We start from the raw sequence: 16,990 nt of genomic DNA on the forward strand, positions 1-16,990 counted from the left end.
TGAGTGAGGGATGCAGGGCGAACCTGGCAGCCAGTGTCCTCTTTGATATTGATATAATGATTCGATGTTAAGCAGGCACCTTAGCCATTTGTCCTGGGTTTGAAACCTAGTAATTCTAGAATGGAAGATGGACTGACTATGGCCTCTTCCTCTCCTATCTAGAATGGAAGATGGACTGACTATGGCCTCTTTCTCTCTTACCGTGCCCCTCTGTGCTGTATCTAAGTGCTTATGCCTGGGAGCTGTTGAACACCAGGGGGACAAAGGACTCCGGGTCTCCATGGCCAGGCCACAGGACTCCACGTGGAACCTGTGTGGCCTTCGGCAGATGCCCCTACCTCCCAAGACCTTGGCTTCATCCTCCGTAAAAGTGCCACGGTCTCTCAGTGATATGCTCCGGGTTCTAGGTGCTCACCCAACGGCAGTAGACAACACCGAAATGTTACTCTTTAGATCCCAACAACGACAACATTTCATCTCCCAGACGCTGCCACCACGGAGGTGTGTGTAGTCCAGGGGATCAACATCCTTTCCACCTGGAGTTCTTCAGGAGGGAATCGTGGTACACCTGACCACAGCATTATCACTGCGGATTCTCTGAGGCTGTCCCTGTCTGCAATGGCCACTTGTACATCAGAACCTAGGTCCAGCTGGGTTCTGGGTAACTGAATGGAAGGCTGGGAAATGTAGTCTTCCTCTGTACTATGGCTGAGTGAACAGGTGTTTTGTTTTAGAAGCTCCCTGAGTGAGAGCGAATTTGCTGACCACGGTTGGTCCGTGTTTGCCACACTTGGGACTGAGGAAACTTCTTTTTAGCTTCCAATCGGCATCAAGGTATCTAGAGACCAGGCTGGCCTGGAATTCACAGGGATCCACTTGCTTCTGCCTCCTAGGATTAAAGGCATGCACCACCATGCCAGAGTTTTTTTTGTTACTAGCTTTTTAAAATATAGTTTTAAAATTGACACATAGCAATTGTGGTATCTATATATCTCAGAGATGTGTTTCTTTTCCATCAGTTACTCTTTTTTTTTTTTTTTTTTTTTTTTTTTTTGGTTTTTGGTTTTTTTCAAGACAGGGTTTCTCTGTGTAGCTTTGCGCCTTTCCTGGAACTCGCTAGGTAGACCAGGCTGGCCTTGAACTCACAAAGATCTGCCTGCCTCTGCCTCCCGAGTGCTGGGATTAAAGGTGTGCGCCACCACCGCCCGGCTTCCATCAGTTACTCTTAAACACCAGCATGCTTTAATTTATGTTGCGTTTTGAGGTGGGGTCTCATCATGCAGCAAAGACTAGCCTTGAACTTGGAATTCTTCTACCTCACCTCCTAAATACTGGGATTACAGGTCTGTGCTACTCTGTCCGGTTGGAAAGTCCACTTTGGATGAACTTTTTGGGTATTCTCTGCTATTTGACTGGATCACTGTTTATCCCAATTTTTAATGTATTAATGGAGTTGCATGTCCTGTGTTCTTGTAGGTACAGATTCTGAGTGTGTGTGTGTGTGTGTGTGTGTGTGTGTGTGTGTGTGTGTGTTCACTTGACCATGTATACCTGTATAGGCCAGAGGTCTACACTGGGTGTCTTCCTCTAGGTTTTGGCATGGTCTTGCACTGAGTCTAGAGGTTGATGTTTTGGTGGCTGTGCTCCTGGAATTCACCATCCTCCCTATGCTCCAGCACTGGGGTCACAGACTCACAGGGATGCTTTTCCAAGGGACCTGAACTCAGGTCCTTTTGCTTGCACAGCAAACTCTTGAGCTACCAAGACACCCCTCCAGGAGAGGTTAGGAGAGGGCGGAGCAAGGGGAGAAGGGGGAAGGGGAAGGTTAGAAAAAGAAAAGAATAAAAAGAAAACATTTTCTTCCCTCAGAACCACCTGTTTCCACACGTGCACATCCTTCTAGAGATTTCCAGTAGCAGCTAAAGCCCCTGCACAAAGATTCACCCTGCAGATTAAACAGCTAGTGACAGAGAACGGGTTGGGTAAACTGAGGCACACCCATATGCTGAAACCTTATGCAGCCGAGAAACAGTTTATTGTACAAGGTTTGTAGGGCACAGAGGGATGCCTATGATGGGGTAAGACGGGGAGGGCAGCATGCAGTGCACAGTGGGCCGACCCCTCTGTGAAGTGCGGCTGCTCACTTCACAGAGGAGGGATCCAGGCAAGTGCGATGCGCAGGGATGTCAACGGGGCTTGGTGAGATTAGAGACGACCTTAACGGCACTTACCCCTTTTTGTTCTTCTCCCCGTATTTCTATATTTTATATGCTGAGCACTTCCCTTCCCAGCATGCCATTTTTCAAAACAAAATAGAAAAAGGGGAAAAAAATAGTTGCGCCAGTCTATCTTTCCGTCACCCGGCTGGCCTGGATTTAGCATTATCCTCTCGTAACCAGGGTCTAGTTTCTTCCTGCCCCCTCCTCTCCCCTCAGCTAACCGCCCTACTCTGGTTCCCTCCCTTAGTCTCCAGAGCCCATGGAGTAGTAGCCCTTCTGGACAGAGACGATAAGGAACCTTCCTCCAATGTCCTTCCAAAGCTAGGTATACAGTGGCATGGGGAAGGAGAAGGAAAGACAGCCAATCCCTGGACGGGCCGCCTCCATGGCCTCCACTGTGTACCTGACCACGGAGGTATCAGGGAGCTCCCGCTGGGGCCGTGTCATGGTCAGAGCTCTAGGAGAACCCACAGTGAAAGAGAGAGGGAAGGAGGACTCTCCAGGCTAGAGGGAGAAGAGGATCCATCAGGCCCATGTGTGGGAATCCTGGCCACGTGTCATTCCGCAGTCACACAGGGATGAACTCGGAGAAGGCCAGTTCCTCAGCAGACATCTGCAGGGGAGAAGCTGCCGTCACATCCTCCTTGGCGTCCGGGGAAGGGGCTGCCTCTTCCTCTGTAGTCTGGAGAGATGATGGGGAGGTTGAAAAGGAGAACCTGGTGGTGAGGTCTCCACCCTAGCAGAGCCTCCCCGGCCCATCTCATCTCTTGTCTGTGGTGTGTGCGCTTTTGAGACAGGGTCTCATCAGGTAGACCGGTTCCTAATACCCCAGCTCCTCCCTTTGATCACAGACCCCCAAATGTTAGGATTACAAGCACGCACCTCGATGCTCAGTTCAGCTGAGAGCTCTCTAAGTGGACACCCAATATGCTAGTAAAGGATTTTCTGAACAGGGAAGGAGAGAATATGAAGCTTCCAGCCTGAAATGACCTAGGCTTATTACGGCTCTGATAGGCTAGATGGACAGATGCTGGAGTGGGGCTTCTGGGGAAGAGGATGCTGGGGGAAAGAGCCCACCCTGACCCGTCCCCATGATCTCAGTGGTGTCAGATAGCATGGGTTCCCTTCTGTCCACACCTGACTGAGGTGCTGGGTCTCCATGGAGGGCGCAGCAGAGGGCTTGGGCTTGCTGAGACACTCGGGAGGCGCTGCAAGGTTGATCATGGTGTCCTCAGGCACCCAGTTGTTCCCTGGCGGCTGTACGAGAGACTTGGTCAGAACTCGGAAAAGCCTATTCTTAGCAGCATACTCTGGAGTTAAGCCAAGAGGAAGGACACGGTTCTGGGGACACATAACTTCCTACACCTGGGTGTTCCCTTGGCAAGCTAGAAACTCTGAGGAGCTCAGTTTCCTCAGCTATAAAATGAGAATATATGTTTCTTCTCAGGATCATAAAATTCAGATAGCATTACTTTTTTTTTTTTTTTCTTTCCTGAGACAGGGTTTCTCTGTGTAGCTTTGGTGCCTGTCCTGGATCTCACTCTTGTAGACTAGGCTGGCCTCAAACTCACAGAGATTCTGCCTGGCTCTGCCTCCCGAGTGCTGGGATTAAAGGCATGCGCCACCACTGCCTGGCTGATAGCATTACTTTTAAAGACAGAACTTCACTATGTAACCCTGAATGACTTGGAACTTGCTATGTAGACTAGGCTGACCTTGAACTCACAGAGATCCCCGAGCCTCCCGTCACCAGGCCTGGCTTCCTTTGTTTCCTGCAGAAGTCAGGGTCTCATGCTGTCTAGGCTGGCTTTGAATTCCTTATGTAGCCGAGGATGGCTTTGAACTTACATCTGAGCCTCATGTTCTGAACTTCCTTGTTGAGGGCTGGCACCACCATACCCAGTTTATGCTGACTTGCTTCCTGCATGCTAGGCGAGCACGAGAGAGCTGCATCCGCAGTCTCCAGACAGCGTCTTACCACCCAGTGAACGAGAACTTTTGGAATGGTCTGTTTTAATCATGTTATTTCTTTGTTTGTAACCAGACGGAACAAGCCGTCTGCTCGTTTTCATGTGCCTCAAAGATTTCCCAAGTACAAACAGCACAGGAGACATTTGCTCTGTGGCTATCCCATGCCTAGGGATGAAGGATAGTTCTTTTCCTAGAGTCTGAGGGATCAGGGTTGGGCAGTACATATGGCTGGATTCCTCCGATCCTTGCGCTTCAATGTAGGAGGACTCTGCGGCCAGCCTCGCAGACCTCGGATCGTTTTGTCTAGTTCTGTTTTTCTCAGGCTGGGTTACTGTGGGCATAGAATTACCCTTTCCCTGTTGCTGTGTCTATAAAACAGAGGAATAATGCTGCCTGCCCCGACAGAAAGGACAAGGGGTCAGGCCCTCACCACCTGCTGTCACCTGTGTCTCTCTCATGTGTAGCCCAGGCTTGCCTTGAACAGAATCCTTCTTCCTTAGCTCCCGAGTGCTGGATGTCAGGTGTGTGCCAACATCCATGTCCTTTAGCTCTCTTCCAGGACAAGTGTCCTCTTCCAGCCTTGACATGAGTGTGTGCAAAGAAAATCCCCAGGCTGGGCGGTGGTGGCACACGTCTTTAATCCCAGCACTGGGGAGGCAGAGCCAGGCGGATCTCTGTGAGTTTGAGGCCAGCCTGGGCTACAGAGTGGGTTCCAGGACAAGCACCAAAACTACACAGAGAAACCCTGTCTCAAAAAGAAAAGAAAAGAAAATCCCCGACCACCCCTTTTCTTCCCCAGCCTCTGCTGAAGACTGAAAAAGTCAAATGGGAAACATACCAAGCACGTGTCTTCAGCTGGCTACTATGTTCTGGTGGCTGTGGCCTCTGACCTTCCAGGTCCCCTCTTCTATCCTTCTGCCTAAAGCAGCGACTACTCAGTGTCCTTCTGTTCAAACTGCCCTGGGCTCGCTCTTGTCCCTTCCTGCCTCTGCAGGAGGAGCTCAGGTGTCCCAGGTAGGAAGCAGTCCAGCCCAGAGTGGAAGGGCAGGAGGTAGCAGTGAGGAGACACCCCACACCCACACCCACACACCAGACTGTGGCTGGTTTGCTGAGTCACAGCACTCTCCTGATGAGCCACTTCCACGACAGCCAGAAGGCTGAGCCCTGAAGGTGGCCCATGGTGGCAGTCCACACCCCCCCCACCCCACACACCCGTGACTTTTCTCCCATTCCCCTTAGCCACTTTTGGCCTTGTCCCACTTCCTGAGATAACAACAGCTGCTTCCTAAATCAAGGAAGAACCGATTCCCACTGAGCCCTCCTCTAGGGATCTGCCTGGAGCCTTTTTGTCTTTTCTGGCGCCAGGAAAGAAGGGGACGTAGTTTCCCTTTCCTGCCCCCATGTTTGGAGGAGTAAGAGTGGAAATACTTCAGTAAGGCATTGGGTGGACTTAGGGGCAGGGTATCAGGCAAGGCAAGGTGGGATTTTTGTTTCTTGAATAGAATTCTGCAGCACTACCCACCCCAGGGAGGGCCAGGCAAATGGCCTGGGAAGTTGGACATCTTGGCTCCTCAGGAAGATGGGCAGAGGGATCTCTGCACCCCACCCCCACTCCCACCGGTTCCCTGGGTGCACTGCTCACAACTGGGTCCTTGAGCAGTCAAACCTTGAGCAGCGTGGTCTCAGAACCACTGGAGGACCAGAAACAATGTTCTGAGAGAGAAAATAAGCATTGATAAATCTGGGACTGGAGAGATGGCTCAAAGGTTAAGAGGACCGGCTGTTCCTTCAGGGAACCTGGGTTTGGATCCCAGTACCCTCATGGTGGCTCACAATTGTCTGTAGCTCCTGTTCCAGGGGATCCAACACCCCTCTTCTGGTTCCGTGGGCACCAGGCACAATTGTGGGGCACAGACACACATGCAGGCAGAACACTCATACACAGAAAATAAAATAAAATAAATCTTTTAAAAGAATCGAGAAATCTGAGTGCTGCTGTGTGAGTTTGGGCCTCAGTTTCCTTTGTGAAAGTGCACTGGAGTCGTTTGAGGGGCCCTTGTACTCCAGTGTGCTGTGGGGTCATCAGCCCCAGGCCTAGAAGGTTGAGTTGGCAGTAGAGCCTGGGAGATCCTATCTCCAACACTGCTGACAGATGAGATGGGCCCAGAGTTTAGATAAACACTGCATCCAGGATCCATAGGGATCCGTCTCGTTCCAATACTGAAGTCCCCTGGTTCTCAACGACGTGGGAAGAGGGTACTTGCCTGGTGGAAGGATGCCCACCTGGTTCTTTGTGACCCTGCCTGATATCAGGTGGGAATCAGGGCTGCTGATGGCCACACCATGGAGCTCACACCCTAAAGGGCCGATCTTCAGACTCCCACAGATCCCTTCAAGGCTGGGAGCAAGCTTTGCCTCTGGGTGGGCACAGAGATGGGCTCAGAAGTCTGACCTCAGACCCAGATGGGTTGATCTCACACTTTGGCTCCCTGGGTCCTTACCGAGGCTGGGGGGTAGACCTTCTCATTCCTCTGTGTCTCCGTGGCCAGCCAAGCTGAAAGAGACCCAGGAGAACCTTGAGGCCAGGAAAAAACTTAAACCATTCCCAGAATGCACAGGTCCATTGCACTGGTGTATGAGGGATTTCCAGAGGGAGCTGGTGGACCCTGAAGTGGGAAGTCCTGTCTAGCTCAGCCCTTTAGGAAGGAGCCGGCATCTGAGATCTTCTTTGTGAACTAGAAAGTAGATGGAGAACTGTGTTCCCTTCTTGAACCTTAATATGCATAGGGGATGGATATCTACAGCTTGGTCTTCCTTGGTCCCCAGCTTGGCACTGTTGAGAAGTGGTAAGACTTTTAAGAAGTGAGGCTTAGGGGAAGCTCCTTAAGATATTGGGACATGTCTTTGAAGGGTCTGTGGGGCCCTGTCTTCTTTTCACTTCCTAGCCATGAGGTAAGCAGTTTTGCCCTCACCATGATATATCTTTTCAGAAGCCCAAAGAAACGCCAGCTGACACGAATTTTCTGTGTCCAAGATGACTACCACAGGTATCCTGAGGGTTAATTTTCTTTTTTCTTTTTTTCTTTTCTTTTTTTTTTTTTTTTGGTTTTTTGAGACAGGGTTTCTCTGTGTAGCTTTGCGCCTTTCCTGGAACTCACTTGGTAGCCCAGGCTGGCCTCGAACTCACAGAGATCCACCTGCCTCTGCCTCCCGAGTACTGGGATTAAAGGCGCGCGCCACCACCGCCCGGCTAGAGGGTTAATTTTCTTAACACACAGGTTCTGAATCAGTAGGTTGGGTTGGCTTGAGCTCTGAGACTGCATTTCTAACAGGCTACCAGAGGGGGCGCTGCTGTTTGCTAGGGGAGCCACAATTCCAGAGGTGATACGCTCAGTGGCTTCAGAGTTGAGGCTGTTCCCATTCTGTGTGTTTCCTTCTGGGCTCCTAGGGGACTTGGGGACACAAATAAGCTGAGATTTCTTCTTGGGAGTCCCAGCGAAGAGGTAGGAAGCAGGCCCACCCTCTGTGGGATGCCACTGTAGGAACCTTCCTGGCTCCACTGTTTCCTAGGCCTGCAAACACAAGGCAAGCTACTTAATCCTCCAGTGTCCTCCACTATAAGACAGGGTACCCTACAGCACAGGAGGTTAGTGGAGAGGAGATGCAGGACCTTGCCTGGCCCCTGTCACTCTTAATTCCGTGACATCACGTCATCTGCTTGGCCAGAAGCCACACAGGTCACCCAGCACTGGAATGGGGTCATGTGAAATCACACCTAGGCTTCCCAAGGCTCAACATGAAAAACAAAAACAAGAGAACAGTGTAGGGTATGATCATCACATTTCGTTTGAGGTTTTGAGATGGGGTCTGGCTATATTGCTCAGGTTGCTTTCAAATTCTTGGACTCAACTGATCCTCCTGCCTCAGTCTGAGCGGCTGAGGCTTTGGGCTTACGCTACAATGTCCAGCTGTCCAGCTTTCCTTAGTGTTTTAATATGCGTTCCATGTTGAGCCGATCATGTGTCAGGTCTATTGAATTGAATGAAATTTGATTGTTATTGTTAAAGTTAACTTTGCTAGCTCGTTTGTTCTGTTTGCTCACTTATTTGTTTGTCTAGACACAAGGCCAGGCTGGTATTGAAATCCTTACGTATCCACGACTGTCCTTGGGCTCCCGACCCCCTTTCTCCACCTTCCAAGTGTTGGGAAAACAGGTATATGCTTCCGTCCTGGCTCCTTTAACTTTTGTATTAAAAAACTCCCATTCCCCAGCTGAATTGGTCTTCCCAGGGCTGGCTGCTTCACAGCTCCTCAGAAGGGAATGACTAGGTTGTTTTCTTTTGGTTTTTTTGAGCCAGGCATTCTCTGTGTATCCCCGGCTGTCCTGGACCTAGCTTTGTAGATCAGGCTGGCCTCGAACTCAGAGATCCTCCTGCCTCTCTCTGCCTCCCGGGTGCTGAGATTAAAGGGGTGCACCAGTCCACACAGCGAACAGTAAGGTTGTCAGACAGACCCACTGAGGCCCAGTCTTTCCAAGGTCGCTGAAGTGTCACGGGTGTGCACGAGCCGCCTCCCACCTCCTCAATCACTTACCTTTCTTTCTCCCCCGGAGCATGTGGCTGCCAAAGGCAATCAGAGCGGCAGCCAGCACAAGGGACAAGAGGACCCAGACAGAGGCCAACATGCGGACCATCGGGATGGACACACTGGAGGAGAAATGAAAGGAGCCTGGTGGCTGTGACCAGATCAGCCATCTGTGTCCTTGAATCCCATGCACACGCTGAGAAAGCCAGCTTCTAGCCTGATGGCTAATTCTACCAGACCAAGACTGGCAGGATGCTCAGACCCTGAATCCAGGCTTGCTGGGTTTGAACCCTGGTCTTGACACTTTAGGGACATATCACTTTGAGTCAGTGACTTAACAACCTTCCAGACCACCAATTTCACCTCCCTCGAAGCAGGGCTGTGAGGATCAAACAAGTTGGGATGTTTGAGATACTGAGCTCAGAGGTTAAGAGCCCTGACTGCTCTTCCAGAGGACCTGGGTTCAATTCCCAGCACCCACTGATGACTCACAAGTGTCTATAACTATAGTTCCTGACACCCTTACACAGGCATATACATGCAGGCAAAACACCAATGCACATAAAAAAATAAGTGAAGAAATAAAAAAAAAAGAAAGAAAAGGAAAATGATACTGAGTTTAGAACCAGGTAAGGTGATTCAAGATTGTAATCCTTGCACTTGGGAAGTGAAGGCAGGAAGATCAGGAATTTAAGGTCATCCTTGGCTACATAGGGAGCTGGAGGCTAGCCTGAGCTACATGAGAGACCTTATCTCAAATTAAATACTCCTCCTGCGAAGCATCAATCTTAGTACCTAGCTACCTTTGCTGTTAAACTATACAGTTCACGAAGCAGAAATGGTCCCGTGGTATGCTGGGAAAACTGGGGTGCTAGGATTGAGCCTAGGACCTCATTCATGCTGGGCAGTCACTCTCCTGTGGGGCTTTATGTCCTACCTTCCTCTCTTCAAAAGTTACTTGTTAGTATTCGTATTAGTATTGAGTGTATGGTTGCAGGAGGGAGAGTGTGCCGTGGTTCACATGCTGAGGTTACAGAACAACTTCGTGGAGTCTGTTCTCTCTCTCTTCCCTTCTGTGGGCTCTGGGGGCCAAACTCAGGCCATCAGGCTTGCATGCCAAGCCCTTTACTCACGGAGACGCCTCACCAGACCCACTTTTTATTTTCAGACGAGATCTAAAAATACCCTTTTTAACCCAGCCCGGCCTCGAACTTGTGGCCTTCCTATCTCAGCCTTCTGAGTAGTTGGAATTACAGGCCCCCTCCTCTACATTTGGCAAGAAACGGGGAGCCTGCCTGGCCTGGAGCCATGTCACCAGCCTCAGTTTGATGGTGGCACCATGCTCCGACTCAGAGTGAGGTCCCTAGTCGTCCAAGGAAATCAGAAGGCCTGAGGGGCCGGGGTCTCAGAGCCCATCAGTATGTGCTCTGCATGGGGTACCCCAGCCCCACCAGACACTTTCAGCCTGGTCTGAACCTGCTAGTGGGGACCTGCAAGTCAGGAACTGGGAGTAGGTAGAAACCCAGAACCCTTTGCTGCAGGCTGGGGTCCAGCTATGGAAAGAAAAAAGTCTGTGAAAGGCTTTCACGTTTTCACGCGGCACAGGGCTCGGGAAACCCGTGAGCTGGGGTGGCCTGAGCAAGAGGAGAGGTGAGTTCTGGGACCAAGGTAGACCCTTCACCTCAGACAGCCCTGTGTGTCCGTCCAGGGCAGTAGGGCTGCCCGCTCCTAATGCAGGTCCTGGGAGGAGAATGAGGCCTGAAGTTGCCGCCTTTTGAGCCACAGGCTGTGGCCACAACCAGAGGAAGTGCCTGCCTGGAGGAAAGGATGTAGAGTCTTAAGGTTGTCGGGGGACTTCAGGTCCCCTGGACTCACCTGGACTTGGAGACACCCCTGGTTATAGCCTTGGAGTCCTTTGGTGTGGTGGGGGGCAGCCAGAGGGCTGGGCGGGAGCTCCCTGCATGAGGAGAGGTCGCTGTGTGAGGAGAGCTCCCAGCATATGGAGAGGTTCCCGGGGGAGGGGAGGTTCCTGCAGGCCAGGCTGGGGATGCTGTGTGAGGAGGGCTCCCAGCATATGGAGAGGTTCCTGGGAGAACCTGGGAGGTTCCTGCAGGCCGGGCCAGGGCCGCCTCGGTGAACCCAGGGGCCTCAACCCCTGTCTTCCCCTGCTGGGCTGTGACGACTGTCGGTTGGAGACCAGGAAAAGCTATAAGTCCAAAAACAATACCTCAGGACCTTCCCTGGTCCCTGAGCCCCACCCAGACTGACCTTCAAATGTGAACCTTCCCAATCTCTCAGGACATCCTCAACTAAAACACTCCCCAGGAGGCAAGCAGAGGCCTAAGTGAAGCCTTTTGAGCAAGAAGACACCCGGGCCAGGCACATCCATCCATAGTCTGTTCTGTAAGAGGACCCTACCCCTAAGGCCTTGTCCCACACTACTCCATAGACACTTCCCTGCCCCTCCTGTTAGTCCAGGCCAGGGTCACCTCTTCTCTGACCAAAAAGCAAGTTCTCTGTCTGCCCAGCGCTGGCCTCTTGACCCCTATGCCTCAGTAAGGCCTAACCTCCTTCAGCTGCTGAAGGCTGGGCCGGGGTCAGTGGCAAAAACAGGCCTGAGGTCAGGGCAGGCATCTGGCTCCCCCCAGATCCTGGAGGAAGAGCTTTGGGGTCAGCTATAGCCGCTCCCCATGTGACCCTGAGCCAGTGCCCCAGCCCCTCAGAGCCATGCTGGCTTCTGAGGCTGTTGGGAACCCCTGGGTGGCCCTCCCTGTATGTCTCCTGAAATGGAGAAGGGGCAGGTTTAGGAGATGGTTTCTTCCCGAAGCCATTGACTCACTCGGTTCTGGGAGCCGAGTCTGCCTGGCTTTTGCCTTGGGCTGCGGGCTCCTTGTAGCTGGAAGAGGCTGGAAGGAAGGGTTGGGGGAGGGGGGACAGCAGATGCCAGTGGGGACAGGTCTGCCCCTTTTTCCTAGAGGGAAGGGAGAGGCTGCTCTCAGGGGGGGCAGACACTGCTGCCGCTGACACCACACCTCAGTGGCCCCCTCCTCCTCAGCAGAGGCCTTCATTGTCTCCTCGGAGCCAGTGGGAGGCCATGACTGGAAGATCCCAGTGGATCCCAGATCTTCCCCGCCTGCTGTCCGTATTGGTCTCTCATTGGAGCAGGTCTTCTGTGTCCCCTGCCCCAGCCTTCTCTCGTGCCACCCTTTACACGGACACCTGTATTTCTAAAACACACCTTGGATCCTGTCACCTCCTGCTTGGGACGCAGTCAGTGGCTCCGCATTTCAGCCGTGGGCCGACACACCATCTGCTTACTTAGTGTACCTCTCAGACTTCACATCGTCCTCTCCAAGTTACCTCTTCCCCGCGTGGAACTCACTGAGCCGCGCAGAGGCACGTGTTCAGGGTCACCCTGTCTACTGCTGTGCCTGTACCATGTCGTTCCTCTGTGACACCATTCTCTTACATCTCTGCCTAAAGACCCCCCGATCACCCCTGTCCCCCCCCCGTGTCGCCCCCCCGCCGCCCCTGCCCTGTCTTCCATCATCAGCTCATAAGTTAAGTCCCAGCAACGTGGAGGAATTCCCCTCTTCCTTTGTGTACCCCAATATCCTGTGTTTGCCTCCAGGGGAGCTAGTGCTCACTTTGACTACAGCTATGGCTTTGCAGGATCTCCCATGGGGCTGGGATTCCTCAAGGGCCAGCATCCCTGAGACTTTGCTGACCATACCCAACCTGGACATTCCGGGATTGCTCTCCATTCTCTATTCTTACGCTCTGCCCTTTGCTTGTCGTTTTTTCTAAGTAGACGACTAAATCTTCTGTAAATAGAGAGCGGCTTCTACTTTGTGTGTTTCTAAGTCTCTATCCATTGCCCGGGGGCTTCCAGGAGATGAGGAATAAGGGAGGTGATAGTGGGTATGCTCAGCCTCGTTTGACCCTGGAGACTAGTTTGACCCCGGAGACGTTAGTTCACTCTGGCCTGTTAACTTTTCAGGAATTCCGGGAGCTGGTTGTTAAATGATTGGCAGATAGAAACTGGCCTTGCAAGGAGTGTTGCTACCATAGAAACCTATAAATATTACAGACCCACCTACACAGCCCTCATCATTGGCAGGCTGAACTGTTAACAGAAGCCAACCAGCTCTGACATGAAAGGGTGAAAATACGTGGATCACATACCTCAGAGAGGTGGCTAGAGCTCAGGGCAAGAACGAGACCCAAGAGAATCTCAAAACTAGAGAACCCTAGGCTGGGTATCGTGGCACAGGACCTTAGTCCCAGCACTCAGGAGGCAGAGACAGGTGGGTCTCTGTGAGTTCGAGGCCAGTCAGAGCTACATAGTGAGACACCATCTAAAAGGCCACATAAATGAATTAAATAAAGATAGAGCTAATTGGGCTGCAGAAATGGCTCAGTGGTTAAGAGCACTAGCTTCTCTTCCAGAGGACCTGGGTTCAATTCCCAGCACCCCCAGGGCAGCTCACAACCGTCTGCAACTCCAGTTCCAGGGGGTCCGACACCCTCACACCAACGCACATAAAATAAAATGAAATAAGTAAGAAGATAGTGTGTAAAGAAGGTTGTCTGTGCTTCACCCCCGAAGCACCGCCCCTACCAGGCAGCAGGTAACTGCTAGGAACCTGTCCCCCACCCCCGGGGTGTGGCCAAAGGGGGATCCCTTAAGACCTGGAATGTGTACATGCTGGCTCTCTTGGCTACCTCATGGTCTTGGATGCTGGATGCTGGTACTGCAGACCAAGACAGATTCTCTAGAGAACAGGGTTGGACCGCACCTCACCCCTCCTGGACCCCGGGACCAACCCCCTTTTGCTTGTTGTAAGTTAACCCCAAATAAACATCTTTGGTTATCAGCTGAACTCCGTGGAACTGCCTCATTAATAGAGCTACTCACAATTAGGCAAAAGAAGGATGTGCACTGATAAGAACTGGAAGAGACTGGAGAACCTTCCAGATAACAGAGAACCCACTCAGCCAGTGTTGCTTTATTGCTGCGGCATCAGGGAGGCAGCCAGGGGCTCAGCCACAGCAGGCAGATGCTCTGCATCCGAGCCACACCCTCCAGTCTCATCAGTGAGGCTCGGTGCTGCTGTCACTGTTTGGTTCGTTTACTTTGGTTTCCCTGAATTGTCATAGAGACCTAGGGGTGAGAGAGAACGGGCTTCGAGGACAGATCTGGGCTTAGGATGGGTCCTGGCTCCTGGGCCCATCTTTCGAACAGAGATAAAGGTGGCAGTGATCTGCGTCTGAATCCTCTGTTTCCTGCCTCAACCTTGGGCCAGTCACTGAGTGTCTTGGAGTGTCTTTGTGTGAAGTGTGGTTCAGACATACCCAGCTCTCCCTGGCTGTCTGTACTCTGGCCTCCTCTGGCTTCCCTTGCCTGGGTTCTCCATATAGAAAGTGAACACAGTGTACAGAGACCGTCAGCGCAGTGAGGGCAGCGCATGACTTAGGGAACACACTGCAGGCTGGGCCTGGGCTGCAGTGATGGTTGGCCTGGGCTCAGAAAGCTGTGGGAGCGTTCGTGACGCAGGGAAGACGCAGGTCCTTCCTTGTCCCCCGAGATGGTCATCTTGTCCCCATCCTGTGGCAGCCTCCCCCGGTATATCTAGGCCAAGAGTGACAGGCGTGGCTGCCTTTTGCTCTATGAAGTCCTAACAGGGAGACTTGCCAGAGCAAAGGGACACTAAGGCTTCTCTGAGTTGTCCCCAGTGCTCAGCAGGTGTCCTTACTGAGTCCCCAAGTCCCGGAGAAGCCTGACGAGGTTGGTACCAAGACTGCCCCCTTCTGTAATGAGGAAACTGAATCTATGGTTCAGATCCCCCTACCTATCCTTGTCTCTATAGCTCCTGCCACCCAGGCAGGGGGAGGAGAGTCATTCATTACCTGGAAAGACGATGAGAGAGACTTCAAAAGACTCATCGAAACCCAGTCGGTCAATCCCGCACCAGTACTTCCCCGCGTCCTTCAGGGTGAGGTCCCTCATGGTCACGGTCATCGAGAGCTCTCGGGGGTTGTCTCGGATGGACATCCTGCCCTGTGCCACCTCCTGGTTCTGACTTGTGTAGACAATGTCAGTGCAGCGGGACACCATGATGCCACCCTGCCGGCACCAGTACTTCCGGTGTCCCCTCAGGTTCTTCTCATAGGTGCACCGCAGGGACACCTTGTCACCTTCAAATCCACTGACCTCCTTCGGGCCCTTCAGGGCTTCATAACCTGAAAACACAGCACAAATGGAGGTGGGATTTCCATGGCTCTAAGGAAAGACCAGGCCAAGACCAGAAGTTTCCATTTCACGGGAGGAAGGGAGGTTTGCTTGGCAGACCTTCCGAGGCAGCCCCGTAAAGCCCCGGGGTTCTCCCTTCCTCTGGAGAACCTTAAGACAAACCTGTCACTCTTCCCCTAAACCCCATTAACTGAAAGGGATAGAGCAAGTGCCGTAGCCTCAGACAGCTGGGAGTCTGAGTCCCAGCACTGGCATTCAGTAGCTTTGTGATGCTGGGCAAGTTGCTTGCCCCAGCTAAGTTTTCTCGCTTATAGAGGATAACGACATTCTCCTTCACTGCATTTGAGAGACAGGACCAGGCTGGCCAGACCACTCAAGGGGTAAAGGCACTTGCTGCTAAGCCTGACAATGTGAGTTTAAGACTCAAGAAGGCGAGAACAGACACCAAAATTTGTACACTGACCTCCTTATGTATGCTGAAGCATGTGTACCAGGGCATGCTCAATATGTGCTTACACACACACACAAGAACACATATAATAAAAAACCTAGAAACAGTGTGAGTTGATTTTATATATTATTAAGGGAAAAAAACAAACAAACACAGCCAACAGAGCAACCGACATCAGTTATAAGATACATCTTGATTTTTCGGTCTTAAAAAGTAAAGGAAGCCCAGCAAGGCGGGCACTCTTGTGATCACAGCTACTTGGGATCAGAGCAAGTTCAAGGCTGGTCTGTCTGAAGGAAACAATGGGAAGGGGCCTGGGGATACAGCTTAGGCATAGAGCGCTCGCTTAGCATGCTCCAGTGCCTAGGTTCCACCCACCCCTTCTCTGAGCGTCCCAGAAAAGAAATAAAAGATAAAAATGATAAGAGCAAAGAAAGCATCCCTGTAGGTGGCAATCGAGTTATTCTTCAGCCCTCTGCCCTCTTGCAATGAACTAACTAAACTAACATATGTGTGTGATATATATGTAAATATATATATATATACACACTCAATAACAACAATAAATTACAATTTAAAAATAAGAAGATGGAAGCAAAGAAAGGGAAGCAGTTTAGTAGAAATGCAACGAAGTTAGCTGAGTTAACAGGGTAAATGGATGCGTCTTTGTGATCAGAGAGGCTCCGCTCCCTCTCTTTACACCTGCACAGCCATGCAGATGCCACAAACATTCGTGAAGACCCCTGGGTCTGAGCTCAAAAACAGCAGATGCCGCACGCAGGGCTGCCGGGCTGAGGATGGCTTAGCTGGGTTGTAATGGAGAAGCAAACCCGCTTCCTCAGGCGTGGAGGGAGTGAGCTCAAGCCTCCACGTGCGTGCCCCTCCATCCCTGCCACCTCCATCCCCCTCACCTGGGAGCACCAGACAGCTCCACAGCAGAACTAGAGGCCGCATGGTGGGTGATGGACACTGTGGGAGCAGACGCCTGCAAGTGCCAGCTCCTTGGGGCCACGCGGGGCTTTAGCTTCCTGCAGAAACCCCAGGCTGGGACCAGGAAGGGAGGGGAGGGGCCTGCTAGTCCAGTCTCAGAGGCTCCTCGGCTTTTCCTTCTGTTACCCTGGGTCAGTTCTGCAGTCTGCAGACCCGCACAAACTCTTTTCTAAAACTCCAGCTCCTGCTTAACCTTAATCTGTGATCTGAGCACCAGATCCTGGTGCAATTCAGGAGTCGGTGGGCTCCAGTGGGAAAAACGTGCATCGTGGCCTTTAGGAGCCCCTAAAAGATTGTATTCCCTTCTGTTAAGAATTCCCAGAGGTGTGCAGAACCTGCCACTGTTACTATTAAAAAAAATCACAAACCCTGGAGCAAACAGTTGTTGCTGATATCCCAAAATATCTATATATTCCTCATTGTTTGGAAAGTTATTAGTTTTTAGACCTGCCCCTAGATCTGAGTATTTAAGTACTAAATATGGAAGCATATTTATTGCCATTGATGACATGTTTAAAACTA

General features: G+C 51.6%; 1 protein-coding gene across 3 annotated transcripts; it reads right to left on the bottom strand.

The window, feature by feature from the left end:
* Positions 1 to 2,003: 2,003 nt before the first annotated feature.
* Positions 2,004 to 16,510, bottom strand: Cd300lg (CD300 molecule like family member g). 3 transcript variants are annotated; one of them, XM_028882559.2, is made up of 8 exons: positions 16,390 to 16,510; positions 14,685 to 15,017; positions 11,614 to 11,745; positions 10,650 to 10,980; positions 8,784 to 8,896; positions 6,692 to 6,744; positions 3,357 to 3,476; positions 2,004 to 2,901 (listed from the first exon to the last, which is right to left on the bottom strand). In XM_028882559.2, exons 1-8 carry the CDS (start codon positions 16,430 to 16,432, stop codon positions 2,788 to 2,790), a joined length of 1,239 nt encoding a protein of 412 aa, XP_028738392.1. In that variant the 5' UTR covers positions 16,433 to 16,510; the 3' UTR covers positions 2,004 to 2,787. The 3 variants fall into 3 exon arrangements, with proteins under 3 accessions (XP_028738392.1, XP_028738394.1, XP_028738395.1); XM_028882561.2 differs by lacking the exon at positions 11,614 to 11,745 and having other exon boundaries at positions 16,390 to 16,507; XM_028882562.2 differs by lacking the exon at positions 11,614 to 11,745 and having other exon boundaries at positions 10,650 to 10,731; positions 16,390 to 16,505.
* Between the last annotated feature and the right edge of the window lie 480 nt (positions 16,511 to 16,990).

This window comes from Peromyscus leucopus, chromosome 8b (assembly GCF_004664715.2).
Source record: "Peromyscus leucopus breed LL Stock chromosome 8b, UCI_PerLeu_2.1, whole genome shotgun sequence".
In the NCBI taxonomy this organism is placed as follows: Eukaryota; Metazoa; Chordata; class Mammalia; order Rodentia; family Cricetidae; genus Peromyscus; species Peromyscus leucopus.

Coding starts and splice junctions, on each gene's coding strand:
- Cd300lg (XM_028882559.2), bottom strand. CDS start 16,432: ATGCGGCCTCTAGTTCTGCTGTGGAGCTGTCTGGTGCTCCCAG. Junction 15,018..16,389: donor GAGCTGTCTGGTGCTCCCAG/GTGAGGGGGATG, acceptor CTGTGTTTTCAG/GTTATGAAGCCCTGAAGGGC. Junction 10,981..11,613: donor GACTCGGCTCCCAGAACCGA/GTGAGTCAATGG, acceptor TTGGACTTATAG/CTTTTCCTGGTCTCCAACCG.